Genomic DNA, 24,534 nt, shown 5'->3' with positions numbered 1-24,534 from the left:
TGTTTCAACACTGATCCCCATAATTTAGTTATTTCTTATAAAACCCAACAGTCTGTGTGGTGATTGTGTTGCATTACTTTTCATTTATTTACAATGGTGAAATGTTAATTTCACGCATTTTACGTGCTGAAAACAGATATGACGAATGGATCTGTGTGCAAATGGATCTGTGTTGACTTCCAAAGATTCATTTGTTCAAAAGATTCATTTGGAAAGTTTCATTTAGAAAGATTCATTTGGAAAGTTTCATTTAGAAAGATTCATTTGGAAAGACTTGTTCGCTCTGTAACCTCGCAAAGACATTAAGGAATGTGAAGACTAAAGTAATATGGGAACATGTTTCCGCCATCACTGTTTCTTTTCATATCAGGTAAGAGTTATTACTCAAACTTTTACTGGGAAAAAAAAAAAAAGAGTTGCTGCCCGATTATTTTGCGTATTAGATCACGTGACCGTTTTCCAAGTATCGACATCCAGATGATTTTTAAAAATCGGTATGTGGTACTCACAAAAATAGTTTGTATTTAAAATTTGTTTTACATAGACTTATATTTAGTACAAAATATATTTTATATAGATAGAGTGGCGGCTACAATTCCCCACAGTTCATAATTATCGACACCTTTTCAGATTTACCAATTTAAAAAAAAACAATTTTATAAAGGTGAGTTTCAGTTACAACAGTTATTGGTTAATTAATCAACCGGAAGACCCCCCCGATCTTGTCATCTGATGACGCAGCTGAGATGGGCTTTTTTTTTTTTTAACACTATCAGCAAGTTGAGGAAAACCTGGACATTATCATCACAGGTGAGCACGGTGGAAAGATCATGGACATGTTTCTATTGCATCTTTGTGTGCTTATGTAAATGAGGAAGTAATTCTAATGTTTGTAAACAAAATCAACCTGAATAGAATAATTAAAAAAAATAATAAATAAGCTTAAATAATCCAGTTTCTGAACAGGATTTGAACTTTAAGCCTGAATAAGCTTAGTTCACGCGCAGGTATTGAGAATTCTCACACTGTAACTTCAAAGGAGAGAACTCAGCATTTCACTGCGACTTTTCCTGAAACAACTCCAAAAGGGGTTTGGACTTTTATTCTGTTGCATCATTGTGAGTGTAAGAAAACAAGATACTACAAGTATTTTAGTACCAAGCTTATAAGTACGAAAACAAAAACTAGCAAAAACACTCTAAACTAATTTTGTTAGTGACCTGTTGTTTGTGACACAGGAATGATGATTGCATTGACTTCAGCAGTGATTCACATTTACGTTCCAGTTGTTTAAAAATAAACTGGATGTGGTAATACCACAAACCTGTTGAACCACTTAAAAAAAAAAAAGCATGACGAGGTAGAGCCACTGAGCTCTATATAAAATCTAGAGAGCTCATACTGTAGGTACTTATCTGTACCCTTTATATGCATGCTTGGGGAGATACCTGTACCTTTTTGGCCCTAAAACGGTACAAATAGTTACCTGAAGGTCCAATAATGAGCCCAAGCAAGTAGCTTGTACCTTGGAGGACAGAAATGAACTCCTACTGTACCTCTCTTTCTGACAGTGTATGGTGTGTCTGGGCTAATATTTCTTTTAGTTTCCCACAACTTTAGTTCCTACCTTCATTTAGTTTCCATTTACTGTTGAACACAAGAATGGAAGAATCATGGTTTCATCTTCTCAGGTCGTATATAGGACATCTCATTAAATGTGTATAAAGACATTAGGAAGGAAAATAAATCTCGAAATGAAGTAGCATTGGTATCTCTGGTGAGTGTATGCACCTATTTCTGTTAGTTTATTTTGCTAATCTAATATGCCAACAAAGTTAGTACGAAGCTGATAATGTAACATAAATAAGGCTACCAATTTTTTTGATTCCTGCTTTAGTTTGTGTTTAAGTGAGATACATACAGTGCTTAGCGTAAATGAGTACACCCCCTTTGAAAAGTAACATTTTAAACAATATCTCAATGAACGCAAACAATTTCCAAAATGTTGACAAAAGTTTAATATAACATCTGTTTAACTTTATAACATGAAAGTAAGGTTAATAATATAACTTAGATGACACATTTTTTCAGTTTTATTAGGGTGGTGCAAAATTAGGGTGCAAAAATGAGTACACCCCACAACAAAAAAAACTACTACATCTAGTACTTTTACAGCTTCCATGATTTTTAATGACAGCACCAAGTCTCCTAGGCATGGAATGAACAAATTGGCAACATTTCGCAACATCAATCTTTTTCCATTCTTCAACAATGACCTCTTTTAGTGACTGGATGCTGGATGGAGAGTAATGCTCAACTTGTCTCTTCAGAATTTCCCAAAGAAAATAATTTCTTTACACCACAAAGGTGAAGGCTACAAGAAGATCAGCAAAGCTTTACTTATCAGTCAGAATACTGTCGCAAAAGTGGTACAAAAATTTAAGAAAGATGGAACTGCAACCATCTCACAGAGACGTCCAGGTCATCCACGGAAGTTAACACCTCAACAGGAGCGTCTTCTGATGAGAAGGGTTGAAGAAAATCGGCATGCAAGTTCACTGCAGTTATCTAAAGAAGTAGAAAGCCAAACTGGGGTGACTATTTCCCGTGACACAATACGGCGTACACTGCAGAGGAATGGCATGCATGGATGGCGTCCATGAAAGAAGCCTCTCCTAAAGCCCAGGCACAAAAAAGCCCCCCTAGAGTTTGCCAGGGCCCATGCTGACAAAGATGAAGACTACTGGGACTCTATACTCTGGAGTGATGAGACCAAGATGAATGTTTTTGGAACTGATGGCTTCAAAACTGTATGGCATCGCAAAGGTGAGGAATACAAAGAAAAGGGCATGGTGCCTACAGTGAAATATGGTGGTGGCAGTGTCCTTACGTATGTGGGACTGCATGAGTGCTGCTGGTGTCGGGAAGCTGCATTTCATTGATGACATCATGAATTCACAGATGTATTGCTCTATACTGAAAGAGATGCTACCATCACTCTGTGACCTTGGTCGTTGTGCACTTTTCCAACATGACTAAACACACATCTAAGGCCATTGTTGGATTTCTGAAGAAGAACAGGGTGAAAGTGATTCAGTGGCCAAGTATGTCACCTGATCTGAACCCAATCAAACCCCTATGGGGAATTCTGAAGAGACAAGTTGAGCATCACTCTCCATCCAGCATCCAGTCACTAAAAGAGGTCATTGTTGAAGAATGGAAAAAGATTGATGTTGCAAAATGTTGCCAACTTGTTCATTCCATGCCTAGAAGACTTGGTGCTGTCATTAAAAATCATGGAGGTCATACAAAGTATTAGATGTAGTAGTTTTTGTTGTGGGGTGTACTCATTTTTGCACCACCCTAATTTGAGTAAAACTGAAAGAATGTGTGATCTAAGTTACATTATTAACCTTACTTTCCTGTTATAAGTTAAACAGATGTTATATTAAACTTTGTCTTGTCAACATTTTGGAAATTGTTTGTGTTCACTGAGATATTGTTTAAAATGTTACTTTTCAAAGGGGGTGTACTCATTTACGCTGAGCACTGTATATACACACACTGTCCACTAGCAACAGCAGTGTCAGCTGCTATACACCCACAAGAGACAAACTCCAGGCAACAACTTCCTCATGTGAACTCGGAGATCACTTCCTCATGTGAACTCGGAGATAAACCTTCTCCAAACATGTTAATTGTGTTGAAGCCGACACTACTGTAGGTTATACTACAATATCATATTAGTACATTTGTCAGTTGGCGGCACGGTGGTGTAGTGGTTAGCGCTGTCGCCTCACAGCAAGAGGGTCCGGGTTCGAGCCCCGTGGCTGGCGAGGGCCTTTCTGTGCGGAGTTTGCATGTTCTCCCCGTGTCTGTGTGGGTATCCTCCGGGTGCTCCGGTTTCCCCCACGGTCCAAAGACATGCAGGTTAGGTTAACTGGTGACTCTAAATTGACCGTAGGTGTGAATGTGAGTGTGAATGGTTGTGTGTCTATGTGTCAGCCCTGTGATGACCTGGCGACTCGTCCAGGGTGTACCCCGCCTTTCGCCTGTTGTCAGCTGGGATAGGCTCCAGCTTGCCTGCGACCCTGTAGAACAGGATAAAGCGGCTAGAGATGATGAGATGGGAGACATTTGTCGGTTTTTGTTTTGTTTAAGAGAATGACATGTCATGATGTCTGTAATATGATTTTAACACAGTTTGATGTTAAAGCTACGAGTTAATAATGGGATGTTTGCAGGATGTAGAATGTAGCTGATCTTTACAGCAATACTGCAGTAGGTCAGAGGATTAAAAACTGTCTCTCACTTAAGCTGTTCCTGTGCATTTCACAGAAAACCCACAAGTGTGTGTGGGTACAGTTTATACTGTACACCAGAGCTGGCCTGTGGCAAAGGTGTCATCAGTGGCTGCTCAGGTGCAAAATCTCAGGGGCCCAAAAGTTCCTGTAGAAAAGGAAGTCTAGCACTGCACTTTCTGCCTCTCTGTTAACAATTCCTTAAAGTATTTAGATTAGATTAGATAAAACTTTATTGATCCCTTTGGGAGGGTTCCCTCAGGGAAATTTAAAATTCCAGCAGCATCACTACAGGAGAAATAGAAAATAGAGAAAACTTCTAGATAAATTAAATATTTACATATACAAATATTAAAGATATGAAAAAAAGTCGAGCAGGAGAAGTATTGCACATTGTCCAGTATTGCTTTTTGTCAGGCTAGGCTACTGCTCCTTCCCGTCCTCTGTCCTCCTCTTACCCCTCCTCCCCCCAGAGAGGAGTTGTACAGTCTGATGGCGTGAAGGACAAAAGAGTTTTTTTTTTTTAAAGTCTGTTAGTCCTGCACTTGAAGGAGCATTCTGTCACTGAACAGGCTCCTCTGGTTGCTGATGACGGTGTGCAGAGGGTGACTGGCATCGTCCATGATGTTTAGTAGTTTGTCCATAGTCCTGTTCCCTGCCACCATCACCAGAGTGTCCAGTTTCATGCCGACCACAGAGTCGGCCCGCCTGATCAGTTTGTCCAGCCTGGATGTGTCCATCTTGGATGTGCTGCTCCCCAGCACACCACAGTGTAAAACAGGACACTGGCGACTAGGGGTGGGTATTGCCAAGGACCTCACGATACGATACGCATCACGATACTTGAGTCACAATACGATACGCGTCACGATACTTGAGTCACGATACGATACTGCGATATATTGCGATATTCTACATAGTTCACTGAAAAATGTAAACTCATGATGCATCTTAAAATCCGAGTTGTATGTACATCAGATGATAGTGATAATTCATGGGACAAACTGAGTCAAAACAATGTAATTCTAATTATCCATGCCATTTTATTGTAACTATACAAGCGCAAGTTACAACATATTTGCAGGAACAACACACTGTCTGGAACACATTGAAAAGTGCAGTGTGCATCTTAGTCTCCCTGAGCACAATTATGAAACAAAGTGCAGTGTGGGTCAGTGTCCACACACTGAAACTGAATTGAAACCTCAGTGAATCACGTTTCTTCTGAACTTTGAGTAAATACTCAAAATAAAATGCAGTGTCTCACACACACTAAAATTGAAAATGCAAAATAAAGTGCAGCTTCTTGCCTTTGGTCTTAAATGACAAAATTAAGTTCACAGTTACAGTAAGTCACACATCACTGAAGTAGACGGGAGGACTTTGGCGCTGTCCAGTGTAGTTTGCTTCGGGTCGGGTTTCGGTGGCTCCAGCTGAGCTAATATGTCGGGGTGGTGTCGTGCTAAGTAAGTTCGCAAGTTTGTTGTGTTACCTGAATATCTAATTGGAGCGAAACAGGTTTTGCAAAGTGCGTACTCTTTGTCCAGCTCACTTTTTTTTTTTTTCTCCTTTCCTTTGGAATCCAAAGTGCCTCCAAACATCTGCCTTAAAGTTCGGCGGCGTCTCTAGGTTTACATTAACAGCCATGCTTGCTTGTTTTTTTTTTTTCCTCACTGCAACCACCGGGAAAAAAAGAGAAGAAGAGTGCCTTGCAGTGAGGTAGCGGCACAGCGACACCTTGCGGAGCGGAGGTGCGGAAGTCGTACTGGATTTACAACCCGTCTGAAACATGATTTATTATTTGAAAAAATATCGATATTCAAATTTTGAGTATCGATATTGAATCGGAAGACAAAGTATCGTGATATATCGCCGTATCGATAATTCTGCCCACCCCTACTGGCGACCACGGACTGATAGAACATCCACAGGAGTTTCCTGCAGATGTTAAAGGACCGCAGCCTCCTCAGGAAGTAAAGCCTGCTCTGTACCTTCCTGTACAGGTGTTTGGTGTTGCAAGTCCAGTCCAGCTTGCTGTCCAGCCACAGCCCGAGGTACTTGTAGGAATCCACAGCCTCCTCCTCGACTCCCTCGATCAGAACTGGTCATGACCTTGGTCTGGACCTCCCAAAGTCAATGACCAGCTCCTTGGTCTTTGAGGTGCTGAGCTGCAGAAGGTTCCTGTTGCACCAAATGGCAAAGCCCCTCACCAGGCTCCTATACTCCTCCTCTCTGTCGTCCCTGATACACCCCACTATGGCTATGTAATCAGCGAACTTCTGAATGTGACACAGCTCCGAGTTGTAGCAGAAGTCCGTGGCGTACAGGGTGAAAAGAAGGGCTAGCACCATGCCCTGGGATGCTCCGGTGCTGCTAATCAGTGTTAGACGTGATGTCCTTCAGCCTGACATACTGCGGCCTGTCGGTGAGGTAGCTGGAGATCCAGGTGACCAGGCAGGGGTCCACTCGCATCCTGTTCAGTTTGTCCTGAAGCATAAGGGGCTGGATGGTGTTGAAGGCACTCGAGAAGTCCAAGAAGAGGATCCTCACTGTGCCATTTCCCTTATCCAGAAGAAGCCTTTATTTATCCCATATACGTTCCAGCAGAGTGAAACTCTTTTCTCCACAGATCCCAGCTTGTTATGAAGTTGGGGTCAGAGCACAGCCATGATACAGACCCCTGGACAGTGGTGGAGCCAGACAATTTTTCTATGGGTGGCCAGACTGAGACTATTGTTCACACAGGGGTGGCACATAAACTGATATCTTCTTGTTACTTTTCTGTGTGGCAAGTCGCTGTAGGTCTAGTGGTGTTTCTTGGTCACTCACTCATTAATTTGGGCAGGCAGTGACTGCCATGTAGAATTACATCATGAAGACCTGCATAATAAGCTTTTTAATGTATTACTAAGCTGATTTAAAAAAAAAAAAGTTGTGAAAATTGTGCCTTTTTAATTGATAAGGCTCACACAATAATTTAAAAATGTAGACACACTAATATATCAAGAGAAGATACTTATAGGTACTTATACCTGTGACTGTGGCATGTTCCGATTATTATTATTATTATTATTTTTTTTTTTTTTTAGAATTCCGTCCGTGATTCGGAAAGAGGAAACTCTGAGGCTTAGTACGGAGAGGAGACGAGGGGATCAGGACAAGTCATCCAGTGACCATTTCGTCCAATAGTTAAGACGTTTTGTCCAAAGCCTTTTTCATATGCACTATCAATTATTTTATATTTCAGGTATTCGTGAATGAAAACCCTGCAAAAGCACTGCTCGGCGCCTAAAGATTTAACACTATTCAGCCAAATAACTCGGCCAACAGAGCTCACAGCGAAGCCAAATTTTACAGGCACCTCCCTCTAAGCCTCCCCCTTGGAAAGAGCATGGTATCAGGTCGGTAGGACTGCACCTTGGCCCGGGATTCGTAAACAAAGCACCCGCAAACAAGGCTGCTTAGTGCCTAAAGATTTAACATGATCCCTACTATGGCACTTATTTGCTTTACAAAAATGTGTTTTGGTCAAATTCCACTGAGAATTCCTCCTTTTTTCGAACGAACAAATACCTGAAATATAAAATAACCAACAGCGCGTGTGAAAAAGGCTTTGGACAAAATAACCTGTATTCGTACTCGATGGTCAGTAGAAGTGTCTTATGTTCAGAAAAGCCTGACTTTTTTAAAAATAATATGGGTCAAAACCACACAAATCTATCTTTGCTCGATCGTTCAGATTGTGGTAATACTGAGAGAATTCAACACTGTTTGCAGACACGCTTTCAGCGGCTGCCATCCTAGTTGCTTTGTATATCCACCATCATGGCGGATGCTCATGACGTAGAACATTTTGATCATGTGGTTGTAAGTCATCTATAGACAGCTACTTGTTGTTCTGTAATTGTGTTGTTGGTGGTTGATATTCAAGTTGTGTATTACTGCCACCTACTGTTTGGGTGGAGAACTACTGGTTTGACGGTGCGCTGTTGAATTGCGTCTGTATGGGAACAACTGTATACAGACATCGTCTGCAACTTTTTTGCAGAACTAAGCGGTGTTGGGGGTGGCCAGAGGGGTGGCCAAAGATTAATTTACGGTGGCCTTGGCCACCACTGGCCACCCCTTGGCTCTGCCCCTGCAGCAGAGAGGGTTAAGGGCCTTACTCAGGAGCTTAAACCCACAACCTTATGATCGGTAACCCAGAGTTTTAACCACTGAGCCACCGCCTCTCTGCTCTTTATTGTTATTTTTAATCATGTATTTCTTGCACTAAAGTGTTCAGTTAGAAAACGAAGTGGTGTTTTACTGTTCAGGGTTGGAGGTGGGGGGCAGGGTAGGTAAAAATCTCTCCAAGGGCTCCAACCCTGTCATACACCATGTGGCCTGCATGTACATGCTATTATTTATTTGTTGTGCAAAATATCACTCATTCTAAATGACTTGTACATCACATTGAACTCCAGAAGTATTGCCACCCTTCAAGAGAATTGACAAGTTGATGGGTTAATGTTACGCAAAATTATTCAAATTTTCTTGCAGAAACTACTTAGCTTTGCTCTAAGCAAAACAATTCTCAAATTCAAGTGGCAATATTAACAGCACTATGTGTTTTTTAAAAAGTATGAAGCTACACTGCCAGAATTTATGGATTTTGTTTTTATATAATATTTCTCATAACTATGTTTTGCAGAGGCGGCACGGTGGTGTAGTGGTTAGCGCTGTCGCCTCACAGCAAGAAGGTCCTGGGATCGAGCCCCATGGCTGGCGAGGGCCTTTCTGTGCGGAGTTTGCATGTTCTCCCCGTGTCCGCGTGGGTTTCCTCCGGGTGCTCCGGTTTCCCCCACAGTCCAAAGACATGCAGGTTAGGTTAACTGGTGACTCTAAATTGACTGTAGGTGTGAGTGGTTGTCTGTGTCTATGTGTCAGCCCTGTGATGACCTGGCGACTTGTCCAGGGTGTACCCCGCCTTTCGCCCGTAGTCAGCTGGGATAGGCTCCAGCTTGCCTGCGACCCTGTAGAAGGATAAAGCGGCTAGAGATGATGAGATGAGATGTCATGTATGTCCGTTGCCGCGTCAACTGTGTTTACATCCTCGACACGAGTGCAGCCATTACTGCCGCCTGTGTTGCCAGATTGCGCGTTTTCCCGCCCAATTTGGGCGTTTTTAAGTGCATTTTGGCGGGTTTTGAACATATTTTGGGCTGTTGAACGTCAGCAGTATCTGGCAACATATTTTTTTACTTAATACAAGAAATTAATGGATGCCAAAGTTTTTGCCAAAATGGTATTTTATTTTCCATTGTTTAGGCAGCTTCAGCATCATACTGTGAGATTCTGTTCAAATTGTTTTTTTCTTCTATGAAGCCTGAGCCATTTATTTTATTAGTTTATAATTATTGTTTAATTTAGTCTTCAGGAGAGACTGCCTGCACACAGCACTAGTATTAATAGTTTTTTTCTTACATGAAAGCTGAGGCATTTATATTATATTTTAAGGTAACTTCATGTTGTGCTGTGAGGTTCTATGGACTTTAACTTTTGAACCAACAGGAGCATTTGGATAAGTAAAGCCTATTTTTCTGCATTTTTGTAGTCCTGGTAATCTTTTATATTGGTAAAGTTGTTTATAGGACCATTTCTCAGTGTCTGTTTTTTTAAACAATAGTTTTTCAGTAATAACTTAATATTTAACATATCACTCAATTTTAAACAACCCCCGTGCCTCCTCCATAGTCTCCAAAATTTCTGTGGGAAACACTGGCGTGGGGCGGCACGGTGGTGTAGTGGTTAGCGCTGTCGCCTCACAGCAAGAAGGTCCGGGTTCGAGCCCCGTGGCCGGCGAGGGCCTTTCTGTGCGGAGTTTGCATGTTCTCCCCGTGTCCGCGTGGGTTTCCTCCGGGTGCTCCGGTTTCCCCCACAGTCCAAAGACATGCAGGTTAAGCTAACTGGTGACTCTAAATTGACCGTAGGTGTGAATGTGAGTGTGAATGGTTGTCTGTGTCTATGTGTCAGCCCTGTGATGACCTGGCGACTTGTCCAGGGTGTACCCCGCCTTTCGCCCATAGTCAGCTGGGATAGGCTCCAGCTTGCCTGCGACCCTGTAGAACAGGATAAAGCGGCTAGAGATAGAGATGAAACACTGGCGTGCGTAACAACGCTAATCAAGCTTAAGCTAGACGACCCGCCTCAAATACCTGTCCCGGGTAAATGTTATCCCAATTTTAGATGGCCTGTTCCAAACCATCCCGCCCCATGAAAAATTCGTACTTGCATATCTATCTATCTATCTATCTATCTATCTATCTATCTATCTATCTATCTATCTATCTCTGCACGCTTTGCGTGCATTATGTCTGCCGCTGGCAGACATTTTACCATTTTGCACCCTGCTGTAAATTATTTGTACCCTGCTATTCTCCCAAACTTTGAAGCCCCTGAACTATTAAAAAGTGAACCAGCTTTATCACTAATACTGCTACAAACCGACCTAATGTCACTCACCTGTGTCCTTCAGTTCACTAGAAAACAATCACAGAAAAACCCTCTCCCGCCCCCTGCTGCCTGCATTGAGTCATGACTAGTCATTTAAATCGTCCATTTAAACGTTTTCGTTGCCAGAATGTCTAATTTTTTGCTATTAAAAATCATTGTCTACCCAAAAAAAAACTAAATGAGAAGACTGTAGTTTAACCGATGACATAATTGTTTATTTACCCATCTCACACTCAAACATGCATCTTTTTCCCCATAAAATGTGTCCTCTTCTCAAACTCATAGCGATCACAAAAAAATTTTCAAAAACATGCCCAAATATTCAAAGCCACAAATGTCTTCTACAAGGCTGCACAGTTAATTTTCTCTCAAAAACAAAATATTCCTTGTTTCATAGTCATTTTCACCATGTAATACAGATACAAAACCCACTTCCGGTATAGACATGCCCTCACAAACATGGTTGTTTCTAGCTTCCGGTTCCGCTTATGTGATTGACACTGATTTTAGCCAATAGTACTCATGCTCAGGTTTAAAAGGACATGCTGATTGGCCACTTTCAAGGGTGTGAAAAGCCCCTGAGTAAAACAGAAACCTGCTGAGGCATTCCCTGTGTCTGAAGTCACTTACTACTCAATATATAGTGGACTATATAGTGAATTTGCCATTTTGTAGTGCTGTCCAAATGTATAGTGAGAATTATTACACCCTATATAATGCACTCAAAGTATCCCACAATGCATGCACCATGAAAAGTAGTGTACAACCAATGGTCACTAACCAAGCAATATGTACCATCATGCATTGCGATTGCGCAGAAAGAAAAAAAAATGTGTTGGGATGAATGGATAGAGGAAGAAACACAGACATTCAAGTACAATTAAAAACAGTAAGAGAATAGAAAAAATACAAGAATAAAAGTAACAGTGCAGAGCGAGAAATTAATCAAAAACCTCAAATTTGATTTAATAAAAGGCAGCAGCAAAGAAGAAAGTATTCAGCCTTGATTTAAAAGAACTGAAAGATGCAGCAGACACAAAGTACTTTGTATTTATTAATGTGGGGAAATGCGCTCAGTATAATAATATTATGGATTTACAGCATGGGAAATGACCAGTTTTAATCAGATTGTTCCAGGCCTTTGGCCTTTTGGACAGGCTGAAATTTGGACAGACAGACGTTTCAGACTTGTCTGTCCTGTAACAATGTGGCTGGGGGCCTGCCTTAGAGCCCCAGAAGCTGAAGGGCTTTAGATGCCTGGAGATGGCTTCTCAGCTATTTCCAGGTACATTGTGATCTTCAAAGGCCAAATTACACTAGACATTTAGTTACTAATTACACTACAAATTGAATATAATTTCCAAGAAAATGTCAGAAGATTCAAGAAAAACATGCTTAAAGTTCTATCAAAGAAAACAGTAGCATGCACACAGGTCAGTTCCACGTCGAGGAAAAAGTGGGGTGGGTGGGGGGGGGGGACGGGATGTTCCAGTTGGTGACAACTTGGGGTGTTTCCACACTTGGTCCCTTTCAGCCATCTAACCGAACTCAGATCGATGACTCAGCATTTTTTGTGCATATGTGAACACTCCAACCATACCCAGACCCCTTTAACGCGAACCGAACTGAGACCACCTCAGGAGGTGGTCTCAGTACGGTTCGCTAAAAATCAATGGTACGGTTCGCCTAATCTGCGCATTGTGAACAAAAAGCGCACCGGGTTCACTTCGCCTTTCACTGTAGTTTAACCTTCTTCGTTTGAAGTAGTTGGTCACGTGACTGTAGCAGGGAAACTCAACTTCCTTTTGGAACTTACCACAGCCGCTTTACAGTTCTCTGAACTTACTGACTGATGAGTTGGCCACAATAATATAACATATATATATATATATATATATATATATATATATATATATATATATATATATATATATACACACATACACTAATTTATTTTCCTTAATCCGCACTATTTTGATCAAAGAATACAGCAGGGCAAGCATGGCAGCAGACATTTTGATTCAAGAGAAAATTACCCAGAATTCCGTGCACTGGGGGTCTGAGGGCTCTAGAGGACCTGGTGTGAACAGAAAGAGGACTGAGGCCCCATCAAAGCTTAACTGGACCAGAAAGAGAACCCAGTCCTCTTTGTAATAAATTCACAGTGTGAACACAAAAAGAACCGAGTTCTTTTTCTGTTGGTCCACTTTTTGGTCCACTTAAAGAGGACTGAGTCTGGTTCCTTTAAAGGGGACCAGGTGTGAAAACACCCTTAGTGGTACTCGTATATAGGTACTATAATAACACTCATGAAACATTGTCAACAATGACTTTTATACTATGTTTATACTATAAGAAATTATAGTATGTATATAAGAAATTTAGTAATTAACACCACAACTATTCTTACATAATACAGTTAAAATTTTGAGTATGAGACTCCAAGTAACTTTGTAATGCCCATGTCAGACGGCAGACTGCAGCTAGTTTTCAACTACTTGCATCTACCTGCAATAACAAAATCGCAGGTAGACGCTAGACTGGTCTTGCGTAGACGCATGATGACGCAGATAATGGCTGAGTGTTGCAGAGGGTCTTTAGTAGAGATAGGTTGACGCAAGTAGCTCACGATCTGTTCGCATTTCAGCTGCGATTCGCTTCCAATCGGTGCAAATAGCAGGTTGACACGTAGAAGGCAGGTCTTAATCCGGGTGGAGGGGAGGAGCTGATGGGAGAAATACAGGAACAGGTAATTACGGAAAAAACGGAGATTAGAGATCAGCTGCCAAACGAGCGCAAAAGGAAGAAAGCACGATAGAGTCCAGAAACGAAACGGGAAAGAGCTCTCAGTTCAAAGAACACAGTTCAAAAGTTTAAAGCGCTTTCGTGTCGGGAAAACAATGCACTCACAGTCCCAATAAAAGATATCCACAGAATAGCGAAATACTCCACAGCGCGCAGCAAAGTAACAAAATAAAAGAATACAAAAACCAGGAGGGGGGAAAAGGGCGAAAACCATATCCTGAGGCGAAGACAATCCTGCGCCGAATGAATGTCTGAGCGGTATGATATAGAGTCGTGGATGAGCTGATGACAGACAGGTGTGCTGGCCACAGCGCGGGGAAAGCTCGGGGAAAACCAGGGAAAGAGGTGAAAGATCGGATAAGGACCTAGATGTTCCCGGCTGGCTTGTGACAAGATTCAGCTTAAAAACTCTGCGTCTTGCAATACGTCTGACCACGACGAAGGTGGTCGGTCGCCACCCGACTGATCGCAGGTCGCAGCATGCGTCTTTCTGCCATCTGAACTGGGCATAAAAAAATGACTTTTAAAATGACTCAAACTAGACATGGTCATATCATTTGGCATTCAGACTCAAACCTGCTGCACTAGAACTTAGAAAATAGAAGAAAATAAAAACTCTATTAAAATATAAATCTACGTCCTCCAAAGCATATGACCATGACTGCCATTCTTATTATGAATTAAAAAAAAATGCACATAATATGACCATTGATCGGCAGTTTGGCACTTAATACTGTACTGCAAAGTGTCATGTAAACTGAACTCTTAACTGACTGGATCAGTCAGATACCGTCAAACCTAAAACACTAGTTCAGCTGCATCATGCAGTAAAAACAACAGTGAATACTGAGTGTAATATTATTGTCTTATTTAGTGTGCCACTCGGGGGAGAGGGAGGTGCCTGTAAATTTTGGCGGGGCTAGGACCTTTGGTGGCTGAGTTACAGTATGAATTTTTAAATCCCTGCACACACGAGCAGTTGGAGCTACAGGTAGCCCTGGTGAAAAAAAAAAAAAGTACTTTATTGTATTTAAAGTATATTCATATTTTCAATAGTATATTGAAAATGTACTTTTTGTAAATATATAAGTATACTAACATCATGCTTTCACGCTAACACTTTTAACACACTTTAAAATAATTATACTATATTACACTTTATAGAAACATTATACTAAAATATACTTTAAGTGAAAGTTGTGTAATTTCTAAAGTGTACTAATTTTTAAGGTACTTATAATGCAAAGTACTAATTAAGCATATTAGTACATATAAAGTCATATACTTAGTGTACAAAATATACTTTAAGTTGTTCCACTTTAGCACATAAAAGTACACTAAATACACTTCAAGTTGCACTTTTCTACAATTTAATTACAATTAAAATATATTTAGTACAAAATTAGTTGTTCCAAAATAGCATGCCTCAAGTTAACTAATCATAAACACACGTGAAGTATATTGATGATTAGTGTGGCTTCAAGTACACAAAAGTATGCTACATTTTAGTACACTTAGCACATTTATTTTTCATCAGGGAGGGCTCACGCTAAAGCTTTCCGCAATCTACGGTCGCTAAATACAGACGGACAGATGCAAAAATTACCAGTCAATGTCCTCCGGTCCGATCTTATTTCCCACACTGTATTTATCACGAAAACTCATGCATGTATTTATTATTTTGAAAACCTACTAGCTGACTGACCTGGCATGTTTTAATTGTGCGACAGTAATGACGTAAATAATGGCGCAGCGGAGTAGTGTCAGTGTTTTTTTTTTTTTTTTTTTTTTTCTGTTCGTTTTACCAATGAGCTCACTCTATAGTCTTTTATATCAGGGGTTCTCAAACATTTGCGATCTGGGCCCCCCCTGACTATAGCAAGTGTACTTTGAGCACCTCCCTGAAAAAAGATAGATAAGCTATTGCTTATTATTATTATTATTGGGCTGTTTTTTATTGTTGTGTATTATTACAATGTTAGACAACACAGTCCAAGACTGAAAATGTTCATTTTTGCCCTATATCCTTTTAAAAATTTCTGGATCCAGACGCAGTTCTAGATCACCTCCAAAATTTAAGTTCTTCATTGGGCCAGGACACGTATCTAGTAAAATTTTCATGAAAATCCGTCTGTACATTTTTTTTTTCTGCAAAGTTGCTAACAAACACGTGACTTAGGGCTGAACGATTTTAAGAAAAAATTGAATTGCGATTTTTCTGGCAGATATTGCGATTTTGATTTCAACCACGATTTTTTTTCTTTAAATCAAGTTTGTGCAAATTAATTAATACAATGAATTCCATAAAGCTAATGCAAGAATGAAAACTGAGGTCAACAGATTTCAAATGTAGGCCTGTTTATTAACATTGAGTGCCTGAGGAACAAGTTATAATAACTTAAAATAAAAAGAGAGCCATCTTTCTTAAGTAAACTTTTGCTTCTTTTACTTTTCCCATCTACAACATATCAGACATAAAAAAAGGTTGATCAATGGCTCAGCAGCATCAAAATATTGCACTTTTGTAAAATAATGTACATAAGCATTATAAATTATAACTAGAGCCAACAATTCCCCTGTGGGGAAAGAAGAGTGATGCAGTGGCTGTAGCAGTCGCTATTGCAGGGCCCCTCCCTCCTGTGTGTGTGAGAGAGAGCGAGCAGCCCCTCCCCCACCCGCGCGCTCAGACAGAGAAAGCGCAGTTTCTCCTCGCAGTGCTCCCTCCAAACAACGGGGATTTACACGAAAACGGAAGGAGATATTCACAAAATTCTTTCACACTGAGTGCCACAAGGCTTTCCTGAACGTAATTTTTTTGTCTGTAGTCTAAAAAATGAGGACAATTTATTGACAAGACAAAACATGGGTCAGTTTAGGAGCACTGAGAAAAACCGCGGCTTTGACGATCCCAAAATCGTGTTGTCTGAGATCGCGATTTTCGGTCGAAAACGATGACATTTAAGGGGGTTGAATATTTTTGCAAAGCATTATATATAGTTTAGCTACATTGTAACACATCTAGTAATAAAGGCACTACTGTAGTACATCATAATATATTTACAGAATAGATCAGATTTCCAGCAGTGTAATATTGTCACATTTGTGAGTTAAAAACATCATCTGAAATTACAAATCTGAACCACAGTAAAGTTTTAATGGACTGTATGTGATCATATCTGGGAGTGTAACGCTGACTCTGAATCTGTGATGCAGGTTTACTGTGTGCAGCTGGAGACGAGACGGTCACACTGCAGGAAGTGGAAGGAACCACTATAACTCTCCATACTGGGATAACTGGAATTCAGAGTGATGCTCAGATCCTGTGGTATTATGGACCTGAGAAAGCAGAGGATGCAATACTGTTCAGTCAAGTGTTTAAAGGAGAAACTGTGACAGAAATCAGTGAGAGATTTAAAGAGCGACTGCAGCTGGACAGAATCAGTGGAGCTTTAACCATCAGGAACATCAGCAGAAACCTTTCTGGAGTTTATTTATTACACGTTCTTACTCTACGTCTCTCAACTAGGACTTTCAGTGTCAGTGTTTATGGTGAGTAAAAGAGTTTCATGTCTCCTTCCTGTCCATGTTCAGACTCCTCACTTCATCAACATGATAAAGGCCAATCAGAGCAGTGTGGAGTCAGACTGCATCATTTACAGTTGAAGCTGCCATGAAATAATCTTTTTATACTAACATACGTTTTGTGAGGATAAACACTGTATAATCATTTCTGCCAAACCTGGAAACTTATAGACAAGTGTTCAAATAATGAAAGACACTTGGGAAAAGAGAGCAGAGACAAAACTGTCTGAAACTATCCAATGATTTTAACAAATATCTTCGGTCATTGTTTTAAACATACACACTCACTGCTCAAAATGACAAACTGCATTGTTTTAACTTTGAAAAGAAAAAAAAAAGGAGGGGCTGTGTAGGGAACTGGTAATGTCTAGTGAGAGCCAGAATGTAAGTGTTTAAACTCTGTTACCCCATTCCCACTCACACAGAAAACTGTAAATATTCCGTTATTATGCTGGAATGGTATTGTGTGTGAATGAGAGTAAAATGGAAAAGTCTCCCCTCTGGTGACCTCATAAAATTTACAGAAATCATTCGTTATGGCTCCAGTTGGAATCGGAACCATCAGATTTACGTGGTGTGACAGTGCTGGTGGAGATCTAAAGCCTAGGTCACAACCGGACGTACGATTTTTTGGCCGTGCGATTTTTGGCGTTTCCCAAATCGCTGCATTTTTTTTTGTTCGTGGAGAAAGACACACATTGGCCGTAAGTTTGTCTTGCAACCTGAAAAAACGTAAGCGCCCGTAGGGTTTGTTTGACATGACAAAGAACCTCTGCGGCTCGAAAATCGGCACGTTTCACGCGCGCCTTCTGTGCGTTTCTTGCGTTTTTTGCATGTAGACCGGCCGTAGGAGCACATACGGCCGGTTGTGACCGAGGCTTAAATGATGTAGTGATATTGTGACTGCACTCAGACTGCCTCACTGTAAAGCAACCGGCAGCGACTCAAAACAAGTAGCAAATATCTGCAGATACAGTGAGAGTGGCATATCCACAGGGGATACATTCCAAGATCTAACAAGGAAAACCACAACAGTGGATCGGAGAGATCTGTATATAAAGCTTGTTTTACGTGTATATACCCATGATAGTTTCATTTATAAACTGCACACAATAACATCAAAAACAGTAACTAATATAAAATAAAACAATTATGACAATGTAATAAAGCTATGTGACTGTCTCTGTCTGTCAGGATTCTGACATTTTCCACTTAAGGGTTTTATCAGGGTTGAGGTGCAGAGATGAATGCAAGTGCAGAAACCTTTAATTTAGGCTACGGTCACACAACAGCTCACGATGCTTTGTGATGGGTTTTCAGTGAAAATGAGGCGTTTGGCAGTGATGCTTTCTTGAGCTTCGGGACATATTCCCAGACCTATTGATGAGTATTTGCCGCTTAGTTTGCCGATGAAAACATCAGCACCAAATTTCAACGCATGCGCTGAAATTTTTTGAGACGTTTTTGACCACTCGCAAGGCAGCGACACACCAAAAAACTCCTCGCGAAGCTTAGAGAACATTCGCCATGCATCACATGATTGGTGGTGATATAACCAATTTTTCATTGCAAAGTACTCACAAACCTATCGCGAGCTGTAGTGCGACTGTAGCCTTACACAGGATCATCAAAGCAACAACAAACACCAGGCATGAAAACATAATAGTAGTGGTGAGGAACACAATGAGCACTGGGATGGAAAATAAAAACTAACAAAAAGCGGGGTTTAAATAAAGGGAGTAATAATTGAAAGCAGGTGTGCATGGTTATGTGGGAACTGGAGTTCGAGGGGTCAGGCTTGTATGCTTGAGCAACTCAGCAGATACAGCAGCCCCACTGTATAAGCAAAAATATTACATAGACTTTGCTTGAACAAAAATGTCCAGAAACAGGAAGAGACTCTCAGCACAGACATGATGCAGCTCGACTTGTGCCATGTAGTTTGCCAATATTTCAATTTGGGCTTTTCACAACAATGAACTCCCCACCTTCTTAATTATTCATCATATCTGGTCTCAAATGGTTTGCACCCAAGTCTTTCTGTAGCATTCTGTTAAATACAGTCAAGTGGGAAGTCACAGTATCCATTATGGAAAACTGAGTGTGAAAGAAAATCTCATCTCATCTCATTATCTCTAGCCGCTTTATCCTGTTCTACAGGGTCGCAGGCAAGCTGGAGCCTATCCCAGCTGACTACGGGCGAAAGGCGGGGTACACCCTGGACAAGTCGCCAGGTCATCACAGGGCTGACACATAGACACAGACAACCATTCACACTCACATTCACACCTACAGTCAATTTAGAGTCACCAGTTAACCTAACCTGCATGTCTTTGGACTGTGGGGGAAACCGGAGCACCCGGAGGAAACCCACACGGACACGGGGAGAACATGCAAACTCCGCACAGAAAGGCCCTCGCCGGCCATGGGGCTCGAACCCGGACCTTCTTGCTGTGAGGCGACAGTGCTAACCACTACACCACCGTGCCGCCCGTGAAAGAAAATATATAATCTATTCTGTGTTTTTATCCATACAATAATGGAGTTTGCATGTGAAAGGAGATAGGATGAAGGCGTTGTTTCTGAGGCATTGTATCTTATGAAGGGCGTTCCAGTATTTTCAGTCAGAAGTGAAAGAACGGGTTCATAAACATGCAGGCAAACTAATCACAGGGAAATCCATATTCCAAAACAATAACACATGCCAGGGTCAGAAAACTGGAATAAGGGGAAGTGGGATAAAGCTAGAACAAGGCTCAGAATTGCATGAAGAGGAAGAGAAACAACAGGGTATAAATAACTTGTAACTAATTAAAGTAAGACACAGAAGAGGTGAACACATTAGAGGAACAAACCAATGACATTTCAGAGCCGGAGACCAAAACAAATGACATGGAAACTGTAAGAAGATAAAGCAGCACGTGCAGCACTGTGTGACGGACTGAAGGGGAAGTTTATGACCGAATGACTGTCTACAGCTGTTTCATGGATGTTCGACATTAACAGTAACTCTCACCACCCTGTCACTGTGTTTTACTGTAAATCTGTGTTTCTGTTTCTCAGCTCCAGTATCAGCTCCAGTAATCAGAAATCAAAGAGGAAAGCGAAGCGTGTCTTCTACAGAGCCGTGTTTCCTCCTGTGCTCTGTGGAGAATGGAGAAGATGTGAAGTTATCCTGGTACAGAGAGAATGAGAGAATCTCCATCACCAATAACACAGATCTCAGTGTTCCCCTCAATCTCACACTTCAGATACAACACCCAGAGAATAACAGGAACTCTTATATCTGTGTGTCTGCAAACCCTGCCATCAATAAAACAACTTCTCTCAACATCGCACAGCTCTGTAATTATAACTCGGGTACGTCAGAGAGTCGAAACCATCATCACTCTGAACAGAACAGAATCATGAATATTCATGTAGGACTGAGACAGAGGTGACTGAAGATTAAGATGTAAAATAAATTCATTATTGATGATCTGTGAGTCTGGTTGGTGAAAAATTCACTAGTTTAAATGTTTGTGTGAAAGTCTCAGTGAGCTTTGCTCCATGAACATATTCAGTGGAGTTAATAACATCGTAAAAAATATATGCAATGGAATATTAATCACTTGCAGCATCATGTTACAGGTTTCTTATGGATTTGAGGCAGGAATCAAAATATCATGGGATTAGTACGAGTTATGTAGGGCTAAGTGATCTGATCTCATCTCATTATTGTTATCAATTATACCACAGTACATTTTTTTCTAAGATATTGTGTTTTATGATCCTCAAATTCAAGATATTATGATACTGAAATATTGTGATACACATCAGGTCTTCAGGTACTGTGATGTGATGTTTTGTCATATCGCCAAGCACTAATCTTATGTCTGTCATATACAACCCCCATTCCAAAAAAAGTTGTGATTTCCACTACAGACACGTTTCTGCTTTTAATGCAGTGTCGCCTGAGGGCCCGAAGATCACAGGCATTCAGTGTCAGTTTCCAGCCTTGTCTCTCGTGTACAGGGTTTTTCCAGGTTCTCTGAATATTTTAATGATATTTTGTACCATTAGATGATTTGATCCCCGAATTCTGTGCAGTTTTAGATTGAGGAATGTTTTATTTTTAAATTGTTGCACTATTTGCCCATGCAGTCTTTCACAGAGCGGTGAACCCATCCCCACCTTTACCTCTGAGAGACTCAGCCTCTCTGGGAGGCCTTTTTTTTTTTTTTTTAAATCCCCAAATCATGTTACTGACCTGTTGCCAATTAACCGAATAATTTTTTTTAAGCATTACACCTTTTCCGTCCCTACTTTTCTGAAACATGTTGCTGACATCAAATTCAAAATGAGCATGTATTTTTAAAAAAACAATAACATTTCTCAGTTTAAACATTTGATATGTTGTCTTTGTACTATTTTCAATCAAATATAGGGTTTCCATGATTGGCAAATCTTCATATTCTGTTTTTATTTATGTTTTACACAGCATCCCAACTTCTTTTGGAATTGAGGTTGTAGATAAAATAATTTATAAATATATCATTACCTTCACAGGACAAACTGATCGTTCCTATCCGCTGCTTCCTGCCCTGATATCTGCTGGACTTTTTGTGTTAATCATATCTGTATCTGTGTGGATTTTTCTGAAATGCAAAAGGCAAACAAGTAAGTAATGCAGCTTTCTGTTCATGTGTTGTGTTTAGTTTTTACATGTGTTTCATACAATTTAATCAGATTTGTGTCTTTAGTGTCTGAAAAACCTGAGGAACTGACTTACGCTGATGTGAAAATTCCACTTCACAGTGAAGAGAGGGTTAAAGAGGTAAATATCTAAATAAAACTTCTGAAATTGATCATGATGTGGAATACTTTAGAGGATTTGGATGAATAAAAATCACATTAGTTCCACAGGAGTGATGAAGTCTCACCCTGATTCCGATACTGAAATATACTGTGTCTCTACAGGAAGAAAACTCGAGAATAACGCCTGTTGAAGCAGAGCCTGACTCAGTGGTGTATTCACATGTGAAGCGATCCATATAATTCATCACATCACAATATCCTTTTTATTATTTTACTGAGTTGTGCTGAGAAATCCTGCAGGGTTGGGGCATGTCTTCAGGCATCAGTGTTTAATATTAGTGTAATATTTGCATTAGGGCTGTGCCGATAGACGATGCCATCGTCCATCGACGATGGTGGTCATCCATCACGATGGAGAGCCACCATCGTGATACCACGCCCCCTCCTGTCATAATCATGCATATACGGTATCATCTGGGCCTATTTAATCTAAAAAGTTAGTTTTTTGTTAGTTTAGTTAGTTAGTTTTGTTTAATATATAAATATATAACATATTATAAATACATAATTATATAAATCATTATAAAGTAATATCCTATTACCGCTTGTTCACGTAGGCTATGGTGCAGGGACGTGCTAGTGAACATAACATGTGGTTACACAAATACAGTATGCTACTAATAATAAATTTTGACTTCATTTTTTAGCCTACACTATACTTTTAATGTAAAATTTGTCATGTTGTTCAAACAAATAGCCACTATTAACAGTCGGGAAATATTTCACCTTATCAAACGGCAGTGAAGCGCAGACTTCAGCAGAAGTCAAATAACTTTAATCTGGTAAATAGGCCTACTTTCAGACTCAAAATGGTCCACTCTAAGCCATAATGTCAAACCAAATGGAAGAATGAAGGTGATTCTGACAAATGTAAAGACAGTAAAAAAAAAACAATATTAAATCATGATTTTAAAAGCTGGTGCAATAATTCAAACACTAATAAATTGGAAAAATTAGCGCGTTCAAGTGCGCACTAAAGGCCGAAACGCATCTTCAATTGATATGGTGTAAATAAACAATGAGTAATAGCTTAAGTGTAGTTTCTTCTCATAGTTTGAATACTAGTCTTTCATTGTTAGAGCAGATTAATATCTTGCCGTGATCAGTGAGTGCTCGGGGAGGTTCATTTCCACCTGCGCTTTGCGCAGCTCATTTCTCCGAAGCCAGCTGTGCGCAAACGCAGTGTTGACTGCTCGGCAAACTCCAAACCCTCGGTCTGTACTGGCCCTCTGTTGCGCAAGCGAGTTGGTTATGGCCAGGTTCAAATTGTGCCCAAAACAACTTAACCACGGCCATTTCAATTGCCTGATGGCTGTGACAATATTCGCCCCGTTGTTATACCGGCGATCTTTTTCTCCTCTATTTTCCATTCGGCAAGTGTCTCGCGCAATGCGTCTTCTAAATTGTCCGCTGAATGTGTCTCTGGCATGAAACTCGTCTGCAGGCATTTGGACTGCATTGCCCACTCTCGGTCCACATAATGTACGGTAGCTGACATATAGGGCATCATGTTGCAGCTGGACCACATATCCGTTATCAAGACCAAATATTCCACATCACCTAGCGCTTTTTTTTCTTAATGTGCCAAAGCCTCGGATGAGTATCTAATACTTTTAATAATAATAATAATAATATATTTAATAATGTGGTATTAAAATCCCCCGCCCACGATATGATCGTCCATCACGATGTTTGCACTGTAAACATCGTCGATGCCAATTAAGGGGACATCGCACAGCCCTAATTTGCATGCTGTCATTATATAATCATGACCAGCTAAAAACCAAGTGTCAGAAAGGCAAGCTCATCAGAAAATGTTTCAGGGTATTTACTGGAACACATCAGGGTTTTTAAATGAATCATCAGCTTCAGTTTCCCAGCTGCCTTTCAGTGTTTAAGCTTCTCGGGTTACAGCCGTATTGTCCAGATCAGATACAGAGCTCTGTCACTACGTTTACATGCACATAGAGAGAATCGAATTTCTGCCGTTGCTCGACTGAAATCGAAGTTCAAAATGCCATGTATACACCTTAATTCGGCTGAAATTGAACCGAACTTGATTTCTCAGAATCGAGCTACACGACCTAGATTATGCGATTTCTGCCGAGCTACTTTGTGCATGTAAACCCTATCGAGCTAGTTGTCGAGCTACTTCCGGAAGTGATGAGTGACGAGACCACAAGCGGGAAACACAACAGCCTCGGTCGGCATGACAACGAATCATGAATCTTTTCTTTTTGTGGCATTGTTTGCACTGTTAAAATTTAGCTCACTTACTGTATCACCAAATACATCTGTACAGCTGTTGCATAGCTGTGAATTGTGTACATAAACAAGTCATTGTATTTGTGTGTGTGTGTGTGTGTGTGTGTGTGTGTGTGTGTGTGTATGTGTGTGTGTGTATATATATATATATATATATATATATATATATATATATATATATGTGTGTGTCCAACATCTGAAGAATGTCAATAAAAACAAAACAATTGAA

At 40.5% G+C, this 24,534-nt stretch overlaps 1 protein-coding gene across 1 annotated transcript; it reads left to right on the top strand.

The window, feature by feature from the left end:
* The first annotated feature begins 262 nt into the window (after positions 1-262).
* On the top strand, positions 263-24,534 carry LOC132883510 (signaling lymphocytic activation molecule-like). Its single transcript, XM_060917221.1, has 6 exons — positions 263-370; positions 16,815-17,150; positions 20,247-20,543; positions 21,732-21,842; positions 21,926-21,999; positions 22,143-24,534. The coding sequence occupies exons 1-6, from the start codon at positions 337-339 to the stop codon at positions 22,218-22,220; spliced, it is 930 nt and encodes a 309-aa protein (XP_060773204.1). The 5' UTR covers positions 263-336; the 3' UTR covers positions 22,221-24,534.

The sequence above is a fragment of the Neoarius graeffei genome, chromosome 3, assembly GCF_027579695.1.
Source record: "Neoarius graeffei isolate fNeoGra1 chromosome 3, fNeoGra1.pri, whole genome shotgun sequence".
NCBI lineage: Eukaryota > Metazoa > Chordata > Actinopteri > Siluriformes > Ariidae > Neoarius > Neoarius graeffei.
Note: the sequence above shows the minus strand (reverse complement) of the source record. Positions and strands in the feature narration are given on the sequence as shown.